General features: G+C 38.7%; 1 protein-coding gene across 3 annotated transcripts in view; it reads right to left on the bottom strand.

Annotated features, from left to right (window-relative positions):
* Positions 1-2,656: 2,656 nt before the first annotated feature.
* Positions 2,657-13,512, bottom strand: part of TRPC4 (transient receptor potential cation channel subfamily C member 4) — a 199,358-nt gene continuing 188,502 nt past the window's right edge. For all 3 annotated transcript variants that reach the window (XM_045015238.1, XM_045015230.1, XM_045015247.1), the window contains 3 exons: positions 7,066-7,107; positions 6,695-6,784; positions 2,657-4,482 (listed from right to left, as the gene is read on the bottom strand). In XM_045015238.1, the coding sequence (XP_044871173.1) occupies positions 3,763-4,482; positions 6,695-6,784; positions 7,066-7,107 (852 nt within the window). In that variant the 3' untranslated portion in view covers positions 2,657-3,762. The remainder of the gene's footprint in view (positions 4,483-6,694; positions 6,785-7,065; positions 7,108-13,512) is intronic.

The raw sequence follows: 13,512 nt of genomic DNA, 5'->3' as shown, positions 1-13,512 counted from the left end.
GAGGGACATTCAGGTTAATTATTGCTGATTTACTAGAGTCACATGTTGTGCATTAGACTTCACCCTGAATATAAAAGAGTTGGGAGTTCCTCTCTGACTCAAGAAGGCAGGCTCTGGAGCAGACAGGTCTTGGATAATGGCACCCTAGAGGCAGCCAAGAGCAAGGAGAAAACTTAGGCTGGGGAAAGGAACCCTAGGAGGAGCCAAGAGAGGGCAAACTCTTACACTGATGTTCTTGTAGTGTCACAATTAAATTACTTTTTGTTAATAAAACCAGCTTGCACGAGGCATTGCAGGGAACATTCCATGGGAAAGGAGGTGGACTAGATTACATGTTTAGCTTATAGCTGTTTAGTTTTCCCTTTTACAAAGTTAGATGACCTAATATGTCTCTGTGATCACTGAACCAAAATGAGAAGCAAATGGTACATACTGTATTATGCAAGCAAATGCCAAGAACTGGATCAGACAAATGTATTCCCTGATTTCCTTCATTTCATATTGTGTGACTCAACTCTGACCTTTGTAACCTCCCCTACTCCTACACCACCCCGCCCCCTCCACACATTCCCTTTCAGGCCATAGTTATTTATTCAGCTGGGATACAGAAAGGAAATGGGTTTTTCACCTTACTGCCCAAATATGGTAGAATTTGAAGCAAAGGTCTAATGACCTAGTCCCTGGCTTTGGTATCATGTGCCTGTGTGGGAAGGCTTCCCATGCCCTTAGGCAAAGATGTTGCCAAAGAGAAAGTTTTAGAAAGATCAGAAATTTTGTAGTATCTGCACTTTCAAACATTCTGCATCTGTCCATAGTTATAGCTAAAGTACCAGATTCCCTTGGAATTATTTGCTCACCAATTATAGGGTTTGTCTTATAACTGGTTAGGAAGGTATTTGCAGGATTTCTTGTTGAACCTTGACCTCTAAATGTAAAACAAAAGAATGTCAAACTTCAGCTGAATGCCCCAAATAAACAGATAGGGTGGGAGTCATTCAGCACATGACAGTAGTGATTTAAAATCTGAACTTTGTTTTCCGGGTCCACAAAGTGAAGACTGGCTGCTGGTCTGTGGCTCCTGCTCAGTGTGACACATGGTTTTGCTCCTTCATGATATCATATCCAAGGCAACTAGTGCTGCAGCAAGCCTCCCAGCCACAGGCTTTCCCAGCGTGAGCCACGTTAGAGGGGGATCAGGAGCACGCAGCAAGGACAGTGTTGGGGCCAGTCTGTCTGCATAGTGCTGAGTTACAGGCTAATGCTTTTCAGGGTGGTTTATTTTTCTGTTCTTTTTGGCTGGTCCTACTGTATTAATGTTAATGGGAGCTGCACTCAGGGACTACAGTTTTGATCCCTGGTGGAAGAGGAGAAAATAGTTACTTCCACCAAATTTAATACTAATGAGGGTAGCCAAAGAAAACAACAAGTTCCATCATTGGAGCTTACTCCTGGAAATCATTGCATGGCAGGAGCCAAAAGCATGAACATCTGTGCAAGCCTAGATTATTATTATTGTGGTTCCAGTTGTAAGTTCATTGGGACAGGAACCATCTTTTTGTTCTGTGTTTGTACAGCGCCTAGCACAATGGGCCATGAGTGAGGTTCCTTTGATCTGAAGCGCCAAAGAAAAGGAGGTGCCTTTCATGGTTCTGGTTGTGATCTAGCTCAGTGTGAAGAATATGGCTGCTGCTAAAGGGTCTCCTGTGGTAAAAGTAGCATTTTGTGGAATGTTTATTCAGCTGTATCAGACCATATAATTTGCACTAGCAATTATTTCTACTTTACAAAGTCCTATTGAAATGAATAGAACACTTGGACGTTTGATTTGGATAATGAGTTTGTACAGTAGAAGTATTACAAGGCAATATTTTTTGAAGAGACATAATACCAACTGAGCATATGGTAGCTGCTGCCACATCATGGGATAACAATATCAATCTGCGAACTGTTGTATAGCGACCCTAAAAATCAAAAGAAACTAAGGACACAAATATAGAATCTATTCTGTGAGGTATATTTTTAAAGGAGAGTATCAGAGGGGTAGCCATGTTAGTCTGGATCTGTAAAAAGTGACAGAGTCCTGTGGCACCTTATAGATTAACAGATGTATTGGAGCATGCGTCTGATGAAGTGGGTATTCATCCACGAAACCTTATGCTCCAATACGTCTGTTAGTCTACAAGGTGCCACAGGACTCTTTGTCACTTTTAAAAGGAGAGAATATTCAAATCCAACATTTGCATGCAAAACTCACATGAGCTCACAGTTACCTGTTTTCCACATGTAAGAGCACTTACATGTTGCAGGGGCAACTTAGGAGCTTTACCAAATGTGTCTGTAAACATTTGGTTTCTGCTCAGCTCTCAAAAACATGGAAAAGGTGCCATCCATGGTTAATTCCACCTTTGTTATGTACTTCCTGGGATCCAGTATATAAGGTAATTCTGTGTTCTGGGATCCCCGAACACAGGACAATATAAACTGTAAAACCTATCACAACAAGATGAATTTAAGAATGGAATGGCTACCTTATTGTGGTGTATTCAAAAGTTTCCGTGGACCTTTCTGTAGTTTATAGTGTGCATTTTTATATTTATTCTATCTTAATAATATAGGACACCAGTCACCGATTAAAAAGAAACATACTGTTTAATTTTAAAAATACTCATTTTGACTAAGACATTAAATCACTTGTCATTTATGAAAAATATTATCAGGCTTCTATTATACATTTGAATGTCTACGTATTTTTGCATAAAATCATCCATTAGGTACCCCAAAACTCTGTGATGATCCAGAAAACCTCTGTTAGGTTTGCCTTTCAAATATTCCTAACAGATTGTCATATTTTTCTAATATTTAGGAGGATTTTTTTCTGAAGTAATCTTGCTCTTAGCAAATGCAGTTGTAATATGAAGGCAGAAGCTAATGAGCAATTGTATATTGAAGTGCATAGTTTGCCCACATTTGGAAAAAGCAGATGTTTGGAGAAATAATAGCTGGTACTGATTGTGATTTCTTTCGGAATAAACAGTCATAAAATTGTAGCAAGCCATAAACATTTTGTTTACTATAAGAAAGGAAACATTTTATACAACCCAATTTTTTTGCAAATTAAATTGTAACAATGTCATCAGTAGGGTCATAACTCTATGGGGGACGGGGAAGTATAATTAAATAACCAAATAGGAAAATTATTCATAATGTACAGTTATTAACACTCTTTCAATAAATAAATGATAAATTATGTTTTAATTTATTTCCATAACATCTGAAGCAAATCAAATTTCTACCCATTTAAATAATTGTATTGACAGAAACTGCTTATGGATTATTATGCTGCCCATTATCTTTAAGGAACTAAAAAAGTTAAGTAAAGGCTTACAAGATTAAGCTACTTTTTATTTGCATAGAAAAATATTTATCATAGGAGTCAACTATCATATGAGAGAAATTGCATTTGTTTTAATTGAAAAAAGATAGCTAAAAAGTTTCTGTGGGTTATTGCAACAGTACAAGAATACAAGATGCTTCCATTTATTAAAAAAATGTAAAACAAATTGTGAAAGCTAAAGCAGGCTACAAAACAGAAGGTTCCTCTATTGTCTTTCCCTCACCTAATTATGTTACAAGTTCATGTGCCATGGTTGTTGAATACTATAAAGTGTAATTCTATACTTTCTAATATAACTTTTAAAACATCCTGCCCAAAAAAGCACTATGCAAAATATATATATTTGTATATGCTCACTCCTACTCGCATCACAACCTCGTTGTTACATAATCATCCTGAACAACTGTCTCTTCGTTCATCTCCGAGTCACTGGTAATGTCCAACTTCTTGTCCAGCAAATCCTCTGGTGTGGGGGGGTCTGAGTCCTGTACCTCTGTCTTCTCAGTTTCCACAGCACAATCATTCTCCTCGTGCTGTGAATCCAAAGTCTCACTGTTGGTTTGCTTATTGTTTGTTAGCATGCACTTTTCATTGAGACCTTGGATACTTAATGCACAGTTCATGACCATTTTTTCCCCTTCCAGTTCAGTAGTTTTCTCGCATTGTTCATCCACCTGTTGTTGTGAAACTTCTTCAGACACAGAGAATATTTTATTTGCACTCAGTTCCAGGGAGCTTGTTTTCGATCGTCTATGAAATAATCCAAAGCTTTTTATGTCTGTTACAAAGTTCACCCTTTTTTGTTTCTCTTTTATGGGCTCAGACACCATCAGTGCAGCTCCATTGCTTATGTTATGTGGTTCAGAGGCTATAGCAGCTGATCTTGGATGAATCAGTGTAGTTATGTCAAAAAGGCTGAAGTTCTTTTTCTTTACTTTCTCTTTTCCTCCACTCTCACAGTTTTCATCAGCCTCTAACAAAGAAGAGGCTTCTTTGTTGATTTTTGAAGTTTGCAAATTAGAAAGTCTGTTTCCTTTCAACAAACCCAGGACTTCAAAACGAAAGCTGGAAATATCTTGCTTTAACTCCTAAAAAGTTAGGAAGATATAGGAAGCATTTAAAACTTGGGAATCTGTTTTGGTTTTGTTTGGTTTGTCTTTGTAATAAAGAACAACACCTGAATGTTTGAGCAAATGTGTTCATTTGTAAATATATAGTATTATGGATGTTAATTTTTATTTTTCTCTGACATCTTCTAAGTGCTTTGTGAATGCTTCAGATCCGTCCTCACAATTCCCATGGAAGGCGGAGAAGCGAATATTAATACTTCCCAGAGGAAAGCCTGAGAGCTTACGTAAAGTGCCCATGACCCCTTGTCTAAATCACTGGCAGTGCTAGGATGAGAACTCTGGCTGTCTTACCTCCCATACCTATGTCTGGCTCACTAGACTGTGCTACTCCTATATAGGCAGAGCATTTTCACTGCTATTCCTTAACCCACCGAATGTTATTATCCTTTACAAGGTGCACTAGCTTCCAGGTGGATGGCCCCAGGAACTATGTATTTTAAGGATTTGGGAGTTCAGGAAGTGGTGGTAGTGGGTGAACTGGGGATAGTCTATGAGAGTGGAAAGGCACAGTAGTGAACCTAAGAGGTGTGGTAGGTGAGGCCATCCTCTCTCCCATTAGCTTCATCAAGATCTGCTGAATTTAATCTTTGATTTTAAAAAAGAAGGGGGGGTCTGTGACCCTAAGAGCCCCTCAATGCCAACTGCCAACATTTACAGACACAGGATGACTGGCTAATTTAAAGAAGCTTCCAGCCTTTTGGTTTAACAAGTTTTAATAGCTGAATTTTGTAGTTTGCCACCCAGTGACACTAAGAACATCATTTCTTCTGAAGTTCACAGTTTGAGAACCAGGACCAGTATAAACTCATCATCCTTCCAAGATCAGGTCATCATCAAATGATCTTTCCTCACTTTAGCACTTAACTGCCAGCATCATAATAGCCCTGATACACATAATCCCCAACACATTGTTGTCATAACACGTATCTAAGAGGTATCATGTAAGGTATCACATGTAAACTGGTGACACACTGATCCCAAAATCCTTGTGTGATGTATGAATGGCATGTGTACAAAGGGTTATGTATGTGTGCTGGAAATGTGTTCTTAAAATGTGTTTCATAGGCAGTGTACAAATCAGGCCTGCTCTAGACCCAAGAATGTGGATTCCTCTATCTAACTAGCTTGATTATAGGCAGGACAGTGGAAGTACATTTACATATAAGGTAAACCAAGCAATCAAACAAGCAATGGAAGAAAGCACTTAGTGAACTCTGCAGAGTTTTGCGTCTGCAACCCAAGTAAGTCTGCCTGGCTTTTGAGACAAAGACAATGGACTTTGGAAAAGATATGGAGAGAAAAAAAGACATTCTGGTTATCCTTCACTTAGGGGACATAAGGAACAGCACCCTCTGAGCCTGTGAAATTTGATTCTCCTGGCCTGAAGGGCAGGAGCTGCTGATAACTTGCTGTAAGTGACAGACTGTTTTCAGCAAAAACATAAGTTTCTAGAATTGAGTTTTAGTCACTAGAAAGTGTACTTAGTTTTGTTTAGATTGTAACCATACCTCTCTCTTTTTCTCTCACTGAGTATCACTTAAATTTCTGTTCTTTGTTAATAAACTTATTCTTAGTTCTACTATAAACTATCTCAGTGCTATTATATTGAAGGATAAAGTGAGTCCTCAGCTAACCTAACAGTCTGGCGTGTACACTGGCTCTTCCATCCAGCCCTGCACTCCATGGCAGAAGAGCTAATTTTCTGAGATGTGGAAGTATTTCCATCTTGCTCTATCAGTCTGGTCAATCACACAAGCTGTACCCCACTTTGGGATTCTCCTACACAGAGAAGGTTCCCAGCTAGCCAATTAAGCTGTCTGTTTCCTCCACTGGAAAGAGCCTGGTCCAAAATGTTTAAATGATTGGCCCAAGCTGACCTAGTAATCCATTGGGATACCCATGAATAGAACACAGGTCATTTGACACCAATCATTAGGCTATGCTGCCCATAATTATTTATTAATTTAACAGCTGTGAAAGTCTAAAGAGATTGTACTGGAAAGAACAAAAAGGAGCAATATTTTGTGTGCAGAATGAATGCATGTGGTCAGGCAGGCCACACAGACTGTCCTCTAAGCTGTAAGTGAATGGCAGTTGCATGATTGTTTGTTTGATGCTCTGTAGTCATTTGACATTTTATTATTACATTGATAAGCATGAAAATAGTCACCTTAAAATTCTCTTCTGTGAGTCCTTCTTCAGTTTTGGCATCTCTTATCATTGCGGCAACGTATCGCTTAACAAGATTTCTCATCACTTCCTAAAAGATTTAAAAGAGTGTGTTAGTTTCGCTGGCAATGCTAACTGGACATACATTCACTGAACCAACTGCATTTTTGCTTGCTTTTCTAAGTCACTACAAAATTTTTAAAACTTCTAGAGCCAGTCAAAACATTTCATCAACGCGTTTTCTCAATGAAACATAATTGTTTCAATTAAAGAGATTTTTCTTGAAATATGTGGGGGAAGCGGGGAAATCCTATCCCATCCCTCTCTAATAATTACCCATGCTAAAAAAAACAAACAAACACGGGCCTTCACCTGGTATTGATGATGTCTCCTCAAATTATCAGCTGCACGCCTCTGAAAAGAAACAGATTGAGATACTGAGTGGAATTAATGCTAGTGACTGATTTTTTTAAAAAAACTTCAACAACTGGCTGAAAGTGGCAGGAGAGCAATATGATGAACTAGGGCAAGTGATGTGGAGGGCTGGTTCGAGGTCTTTTGGGAAGTTTCGGTACTGGTCCATCCTGGAGCTGGACAGGAGGGAGGGCTGCTGACAGCCAAAATGAGAAGTGCATCCTTGTGTCTTTTCCATACTGCAAAGGGAAGATCTGTGTGAGCCCTAAGTAGGACACAGTGGAGTGGAGCACAGGATCTGTGATCAAACTGAGACGCCCTCAGCACAAAGGGGCTGGGGAAGGATAATGGCTCCTATTCTGACCTTCAAAGCTAGGATAGCAGCTATACAGGGGCTGAGTAGTGCCTCATGACTACCCCACAGATTAGAGAGTGAATTCTTCCTCCTCACCCCTGTTAGCTTCCTGCACAAAGCCTGATTGCTCATGTTTGGTGCAGTGAAGAATTAATTTGGATGAAAGAGAAAACCCAAGTAAACTTTTGCACCGTAGTGCAAAGGACAGTCTCCTCAGATTAATGGTATATTTCATCTCTGGATGAAAGGGTCAACATTAGGTCATTGGCCAGACTCAAAATAAAGCCAAACCTGTCCACACTGCGATATGGACAATGCTCAAATGGTGGACAACAAAAAGAAGCTTCATAGGAAGAAATGTGTAAAACACAGCACTACTAGCAACAAAGCAATGGGTATCTCATCCAATTGTACTCTGATACCTAAGGGGTCTCAGGAAGAAGGAAAAAAATAATTTGATTCTTACTCGGCTCATGAGTTAATGATTTCCTCAATAACAATTCAGATGGGCTGACTGAAAAAGTGTTTGCTTATTCTACACCTTTGATTGTCCCTAGCTTATATTAATAGATTCCAAATCCAGAAGAGAAAATTGTGACCATCTAGTTTGACCACCTGTATAACACAGGCCATAGACTTTCCCAAAATAATTCCTAGAGCAGATCTGTTAGAAAAAATATCCAATCTTGATTTAAAAATTGTCAGTGTGAAGAATCTACCACAACCTTTGGGAAATTGCTCCAATGGTTAATTACCATCACGGTTAAAAATTTATGCTGTATTTCCAGTTTGAATTTACCTAGCTTAAATTTCCCGCCATTGGATTGTGTTATACTGTTCTGTACCATATTAAAAAGTCCATCATCAAATATTTGTTCCCCATGTAGAGCAATAGACTGTAATCAAGTCACTCCTTAATCTTCTCTTTCTTAAAATAAATAGATTGAGCTGTTTGAGCCTATCGTTATAGGGCATGTTTTCTGACTCTTTAATCATTCTTTTGAATCCTCTCTGAAACTTCTCCAGCTTACCAATATCTTTCTTGAGTTTTGGACAAGAGAACTGGACACACTATTCCAGCAGAAGTCACACCAGTGGCAGACACAGAGTAAGTTAGTGGGAGCAAGATTGATATTTTTTTATTTTTGTCTCCTACATTTGTCATCCCAAATGCAATTGGATGTCTAACCTATGGCAAAATGTATCTAGGAGACCTGACAAAACTGAAGTTATAAGAAATCAGGCATTCATATATTTTCTCCAGCTCTTGCAGTCAAGGCTGATTTACAATTTACTTATGATTGGTAACATTCCTGTACTAGTGGATGGTTTGTAATTTGTGATTGATTTCTCTTTCGTGATTTACTGCAAAGTCATGATGAGACTACAGCAGGATGTAGGGGGTGGGGGAGGGAGGAGGCACATCGCATTTTCTGTTGTGGTAGCTTCTCTGAAAAGACACTGCATAGAATGGTTCCCTAAGTGAGCAGCTGCCCTCTAGTTATTCCAGTGCTTTTTCCTGATTACATTTCTGTCTTATGTAATTTTGTACATGCTAAATACAAGTTACTATGTCCTTTCTAACTCAATCACCTGAAGACTGAGTGGAAATGCATTGAGTACTATGCCCACACAGTACAATGTTTCTGCAAAACCTCTTTGCAAAGGAAAGGATGTAGTCCTCCCCCACTCTGCATTAAAGCAACTTTGCTCTTGCAATGTTTTAAGGTGGGCCACCAGGTGGAGATGTCTCCCTCTTGTTGGGAGAAGACTGAGGAAATTCTAACAGCATTAGGGTTCATGAAGACAAATCTGACTCACAGAAGATTTGGTAATGAGGAAAAAAAATCATTTTAAGATATCACTGAAATGTGCTTAACTCGAGGTAAAGGTAGTGAACCCAATAAACAAAATAAATACTGCCTCCTGCATTGCAGAAAACACCACCACAGCTCAGCACTCTGGGTATTTACAGTGAAATACAAAATAAACACAGCAGCTCAAGTTCAGCCTCCCTCAGCTTATGCTGCTATGGAGCAAGGTAACACTGATTAGCCAGATCAGTTATTTACTGATCCTGCACCCACTGAAGTCACTGGCAAAACTCCCAATGGAGCAGTGCAGTGACCATTCAGCACGCAACCTGGTAACACAGGATTTTGGCTGACAGTACTAACCATATTTTTCAATGTGCAAATATCTCCAGAATATTTTTACCACAATTACAATATGTATTTAATGCACACACTGATGAACTGGAGAACAGTATATGTGTGCATGTGTGCGCACCTTCATGTATACACATATAATATCAAACTAGTATTCAATGCCTCAGTTCTCCATCTCCAGTTAAAATGCTCAGATCCTTTCTTCAGCTCCTAATTCCCTTTTTCTTCTTCCTCATGGCAGAATGGATCCTCACATTCTGCAAACTCACTGCCATGAGCTTTCTACCCACTGCTGATTCCCAGTTCAGGTTGGGAACTGTGAAAAATGTGTGCCAGAAACCTGTGAGGGTTTCCAGCAGGGTGAGGGTGATGTAGAGAGGGACATGTTACAGACAAGAGACATGCCTTAGCTCCCAACTCTAAGAAACCCCTTTGACCTCCCATACTAGTGCCCCCATCCATTCCCCTAAAACTCCTTAGAAACAGGCAGTTCCCAAGTGTTATCTACTTAAGAAACAGTTTCCTAAAGGCTAAGGCTCAAATTTTCAAAGGTAGCCTCAAATTTTGATTGCCTTTTTTTTTTTCGGGTGCCCACACTTCAACATGCAAAATGTCTCAAGTTAAGCACTCAAAATTACAGACTTTTTTGAGAATGATGGCCCCAGAGCTTAATTTTTGGAGGTACTGACCACCTCCAACTTTATCAGAGGTCAATGGCAAGTACATAAGGTTCTAGGTGCTTAATGCTGGCCAGGACAGCCAAAGACTGAGGTCACTTGTGAAAATGTGCCATCAAATCACTGAAACTAAACTAAATCTTGAAGTTAAGGATGTTTTCCCACAAGGAGCTGTTTCTTCTCAGCACAGCTGTGTCTAAAACTTTCAACATGACTGCACTCCCAGCTTTTCCTTTGCTATGGAGAAAGCTAAATTAGGAAATGTTTACGGGTCAAGATTTTTTTTTTTTTTTTAATAAAAAGATAAAATTAAAATTGGTACTGCCAAGATTCAAAACTTAATGAAAGCTGCATACAAGCCAAATGTTATACTTAAAACAGTCACTGCTTTCCCCTTCTCTTTGTTTAGTGCTCCACTCCCAGACGGACATCTTTGAATAGTCACTTTTGTTTAGCAAGAAAAAGAGTGAGAATTCAGAAACCTTTGATTTAGATTTTTTAATGACTTTTTATTAAAGAAAAGTTGATGTTTAAACACAGCTCAGCTGTATGTGAAGTGCAGTTGGAAGTTGTGGGTAGAAGAACAGCCATGGACAAATATATATATATATATATACACATATATATTAATCACTGTAATAAAGAGAAGGCATGGTCATGTGATTAAAGCACAGCAGTGGAACCCCTAAGATGCCAGTTCAGTTCCCAGCTCTACCACAAATTTTCTGTGTGATACTGGGCAAGTCACTTAATTGGTCTGTGCATGTGATAAAAAGAAAGATAACAATAAGTCCTTTCTGATGTCCTGTGTACATATAGGACCTTGCATGTCCCTCATTTGAGAGACTCTAATCATTACTTTAATACCAGTACTAATAATTTCTATCACCCTGTTTATTAAATTGCCAGCCAATCAATACAGTTTTGCAGACTTGGCAGCAAAATATATTTACTGGTCAGAAATGTAATAATACTAAATTATTTTTAGAGACATGATTTTTTTCTGGCCAATTGTTTTTCACCTAGAAATTTTCATAAAGGTAGAATTCAAATTCAAAGTCTGGCCTTATCATCAAGGAGCTCAAAATGGTTTGGATCAAGGATACTCTGGGATGTGTACCATGCTGGACAATGCCAGTCCCCAGGAACAACACAGCTGTCCATGGCTAGGGTAAATCTTATCTCTGAAGGAGACACTGCTTTCTCTGGGGCTGGTCCAGGGCTGTGCAAGAAACTCCTGCAGAATCTAACCACCACCTCAAATGTCACCACTTTCCATCCCAAGGGTGATTGCACTCCTTTGACCTAACCTTCACTAACAAACCACAGCAGATACATAAAAGCTAAAACCTCACATTATTTTCCCCTTCGAAAGAAAAGGGTAAGAAAAAAGGAGAAACATGTGACAAATGCTAGTTGAATCACTTAATACACTTCTGGAAGGTGCTCAGATAATGTGATGAGAATGGTATGAGAACCTGAGTAAAATGGAATAGAGGTAAATGCTTATGCACTGTTGTTATAGCTGTGTTGGTCTCAGGAGATCAGAAAGACAAGGTAGGTGAGGTAATATTTTTTCTTGGACCAACTTCTTTTGGTGAGAAAGACAAGCTTTCAAGCTTACACCGAGCTCTTCTTTCTCAGACCTGAAGAATAGCTCTGTGTAAGCTCGAAAGCTTGTCTCCCTCACCAACGGAATAAAAGATATTACCTCACCCACCTTGTTTCTCTTAAATGCTTATGTAAGTCAGCAGTGTGAGGAAATACTCCAGGTGTTCTTAGCAAATCTCTTCCCCTATTCCTTCAGACTACTTTAAGTTTAAAATTGGAATGGAGAAATCTACTATTGAGTGATGGTGATAAGACACTAAATAACAGCTCTGAAATTTCATCCTACATCAATAACAAATCTGGATAGTGAAACATGTCACATAGTTGGAGGAAAATAATATCATTTATTCCAACACTTCTTTTTTTATGAATTAGGGCCTATATTTCAAACATGGTCACAGATTGTGGTTAGCCATGCTGAATAATTTTAGACACCAAAAGACATTGATTAGTCTGGAAAATTTAGGCCTAAAAAGGTCAATAAAACTGCGCTATAAATCCATAGTTTATATATGTACATCAATGCAGCTTCTCTATATTGCTTAAACAGCAGCATACCAGTTATCTTAGAACAGGGGCAGTCAATAACTTTTTGTCAAGGTCCAAATTTCTTAGTCAAGGTATAGTCAAGGTCCAGACTACAGAGAAACATTTTTATACCACAATAACAGTAATGATAATAATAAGTAAATAAAAGCTTTCGTGGTCTGTTCAAAAGCATCTGGCAGTCTGGATTTGGCCTGCGGTCTGTCTATGACTACCCAGTCTTAGAGATATGCAATGAAGTATTAACTTTGTACCATTTTGTGATAACAGCTAAAGACAATAGTGCATATACTGGGCTGTCAAAATGACATTAGCAAAAATAAAAAAAATACATAAAACTAAATAAAAGTGAGCAATAATTTTTGAAGATAAAGGACCTCTCTGATCAGCATTTAGTATTAGAACCTAAGTGCTGGTAAATTACAATTGAATATCACTGGTCTTTTTACATTGTCTGTGAGCAAGCTGCACCTGTGGTTGGAGCAGATGACCTCAGAACAGCTGAGCAGTAGAGATGGTTGGGTAGGGAAATAGAATTTTCATTCTGTGGAACATTTCAACATTCTGAAATCTTCTTTCCTCCCAATTCAGAATGAAAGGTCAAAATTTACTACAAAATGAAATATCCAGAATATTGCATTTTGGGAATCTCGAAGTAATGTTTAGACTTTATCATTTCAATTAGTCTATGATATTGTAAACATAAGTCAATATGATAACATTTTGTTAATTTCCCATCAAAATTTTTGATGAAATCAATAATAATCAATAAATGTTTAATTTAGTCAAATCAGCTGTTCAAATGGTCCACCGACTGAAGAGCCTGCTGCTCCAAAGAAAACCCATGTGATAGGAGAAAGATTTCATAAACTAGCTGTGTGTGATATTTGATCAGTCCAGAGGATGGGCTGTCCACTGCACAGTGGACTCTGGCAGATGCAGAGAATTTTCATTAAAGAAAAATGAAAATTAATAACTGGCAAAGGGAGGTGTCTGAAAGACTCCCATAGTGTACCCTGCACCAGCCAAGCCCACTGCACCAAAGGGG

This window comes from Mauremys mutica, chromosome 1, assembly GCF_020497125.1.
Source record: "Mauremys mutica isolate MM-2020 ecotype Southern chromosome 1, ASM2049712v1, whole genome shotgun sequence".
Taxonomy (NCBI): domain Eukaryota; kingdom Metazoa; phylum Chordata; order Testudines; family Geoemydidae; genus Mauremys; species Mauremys mutica.
Note: the sequence above shows the minus strand (reverse complement) of the source record. Positions and strands in the feature narration are given on the sequence as shown.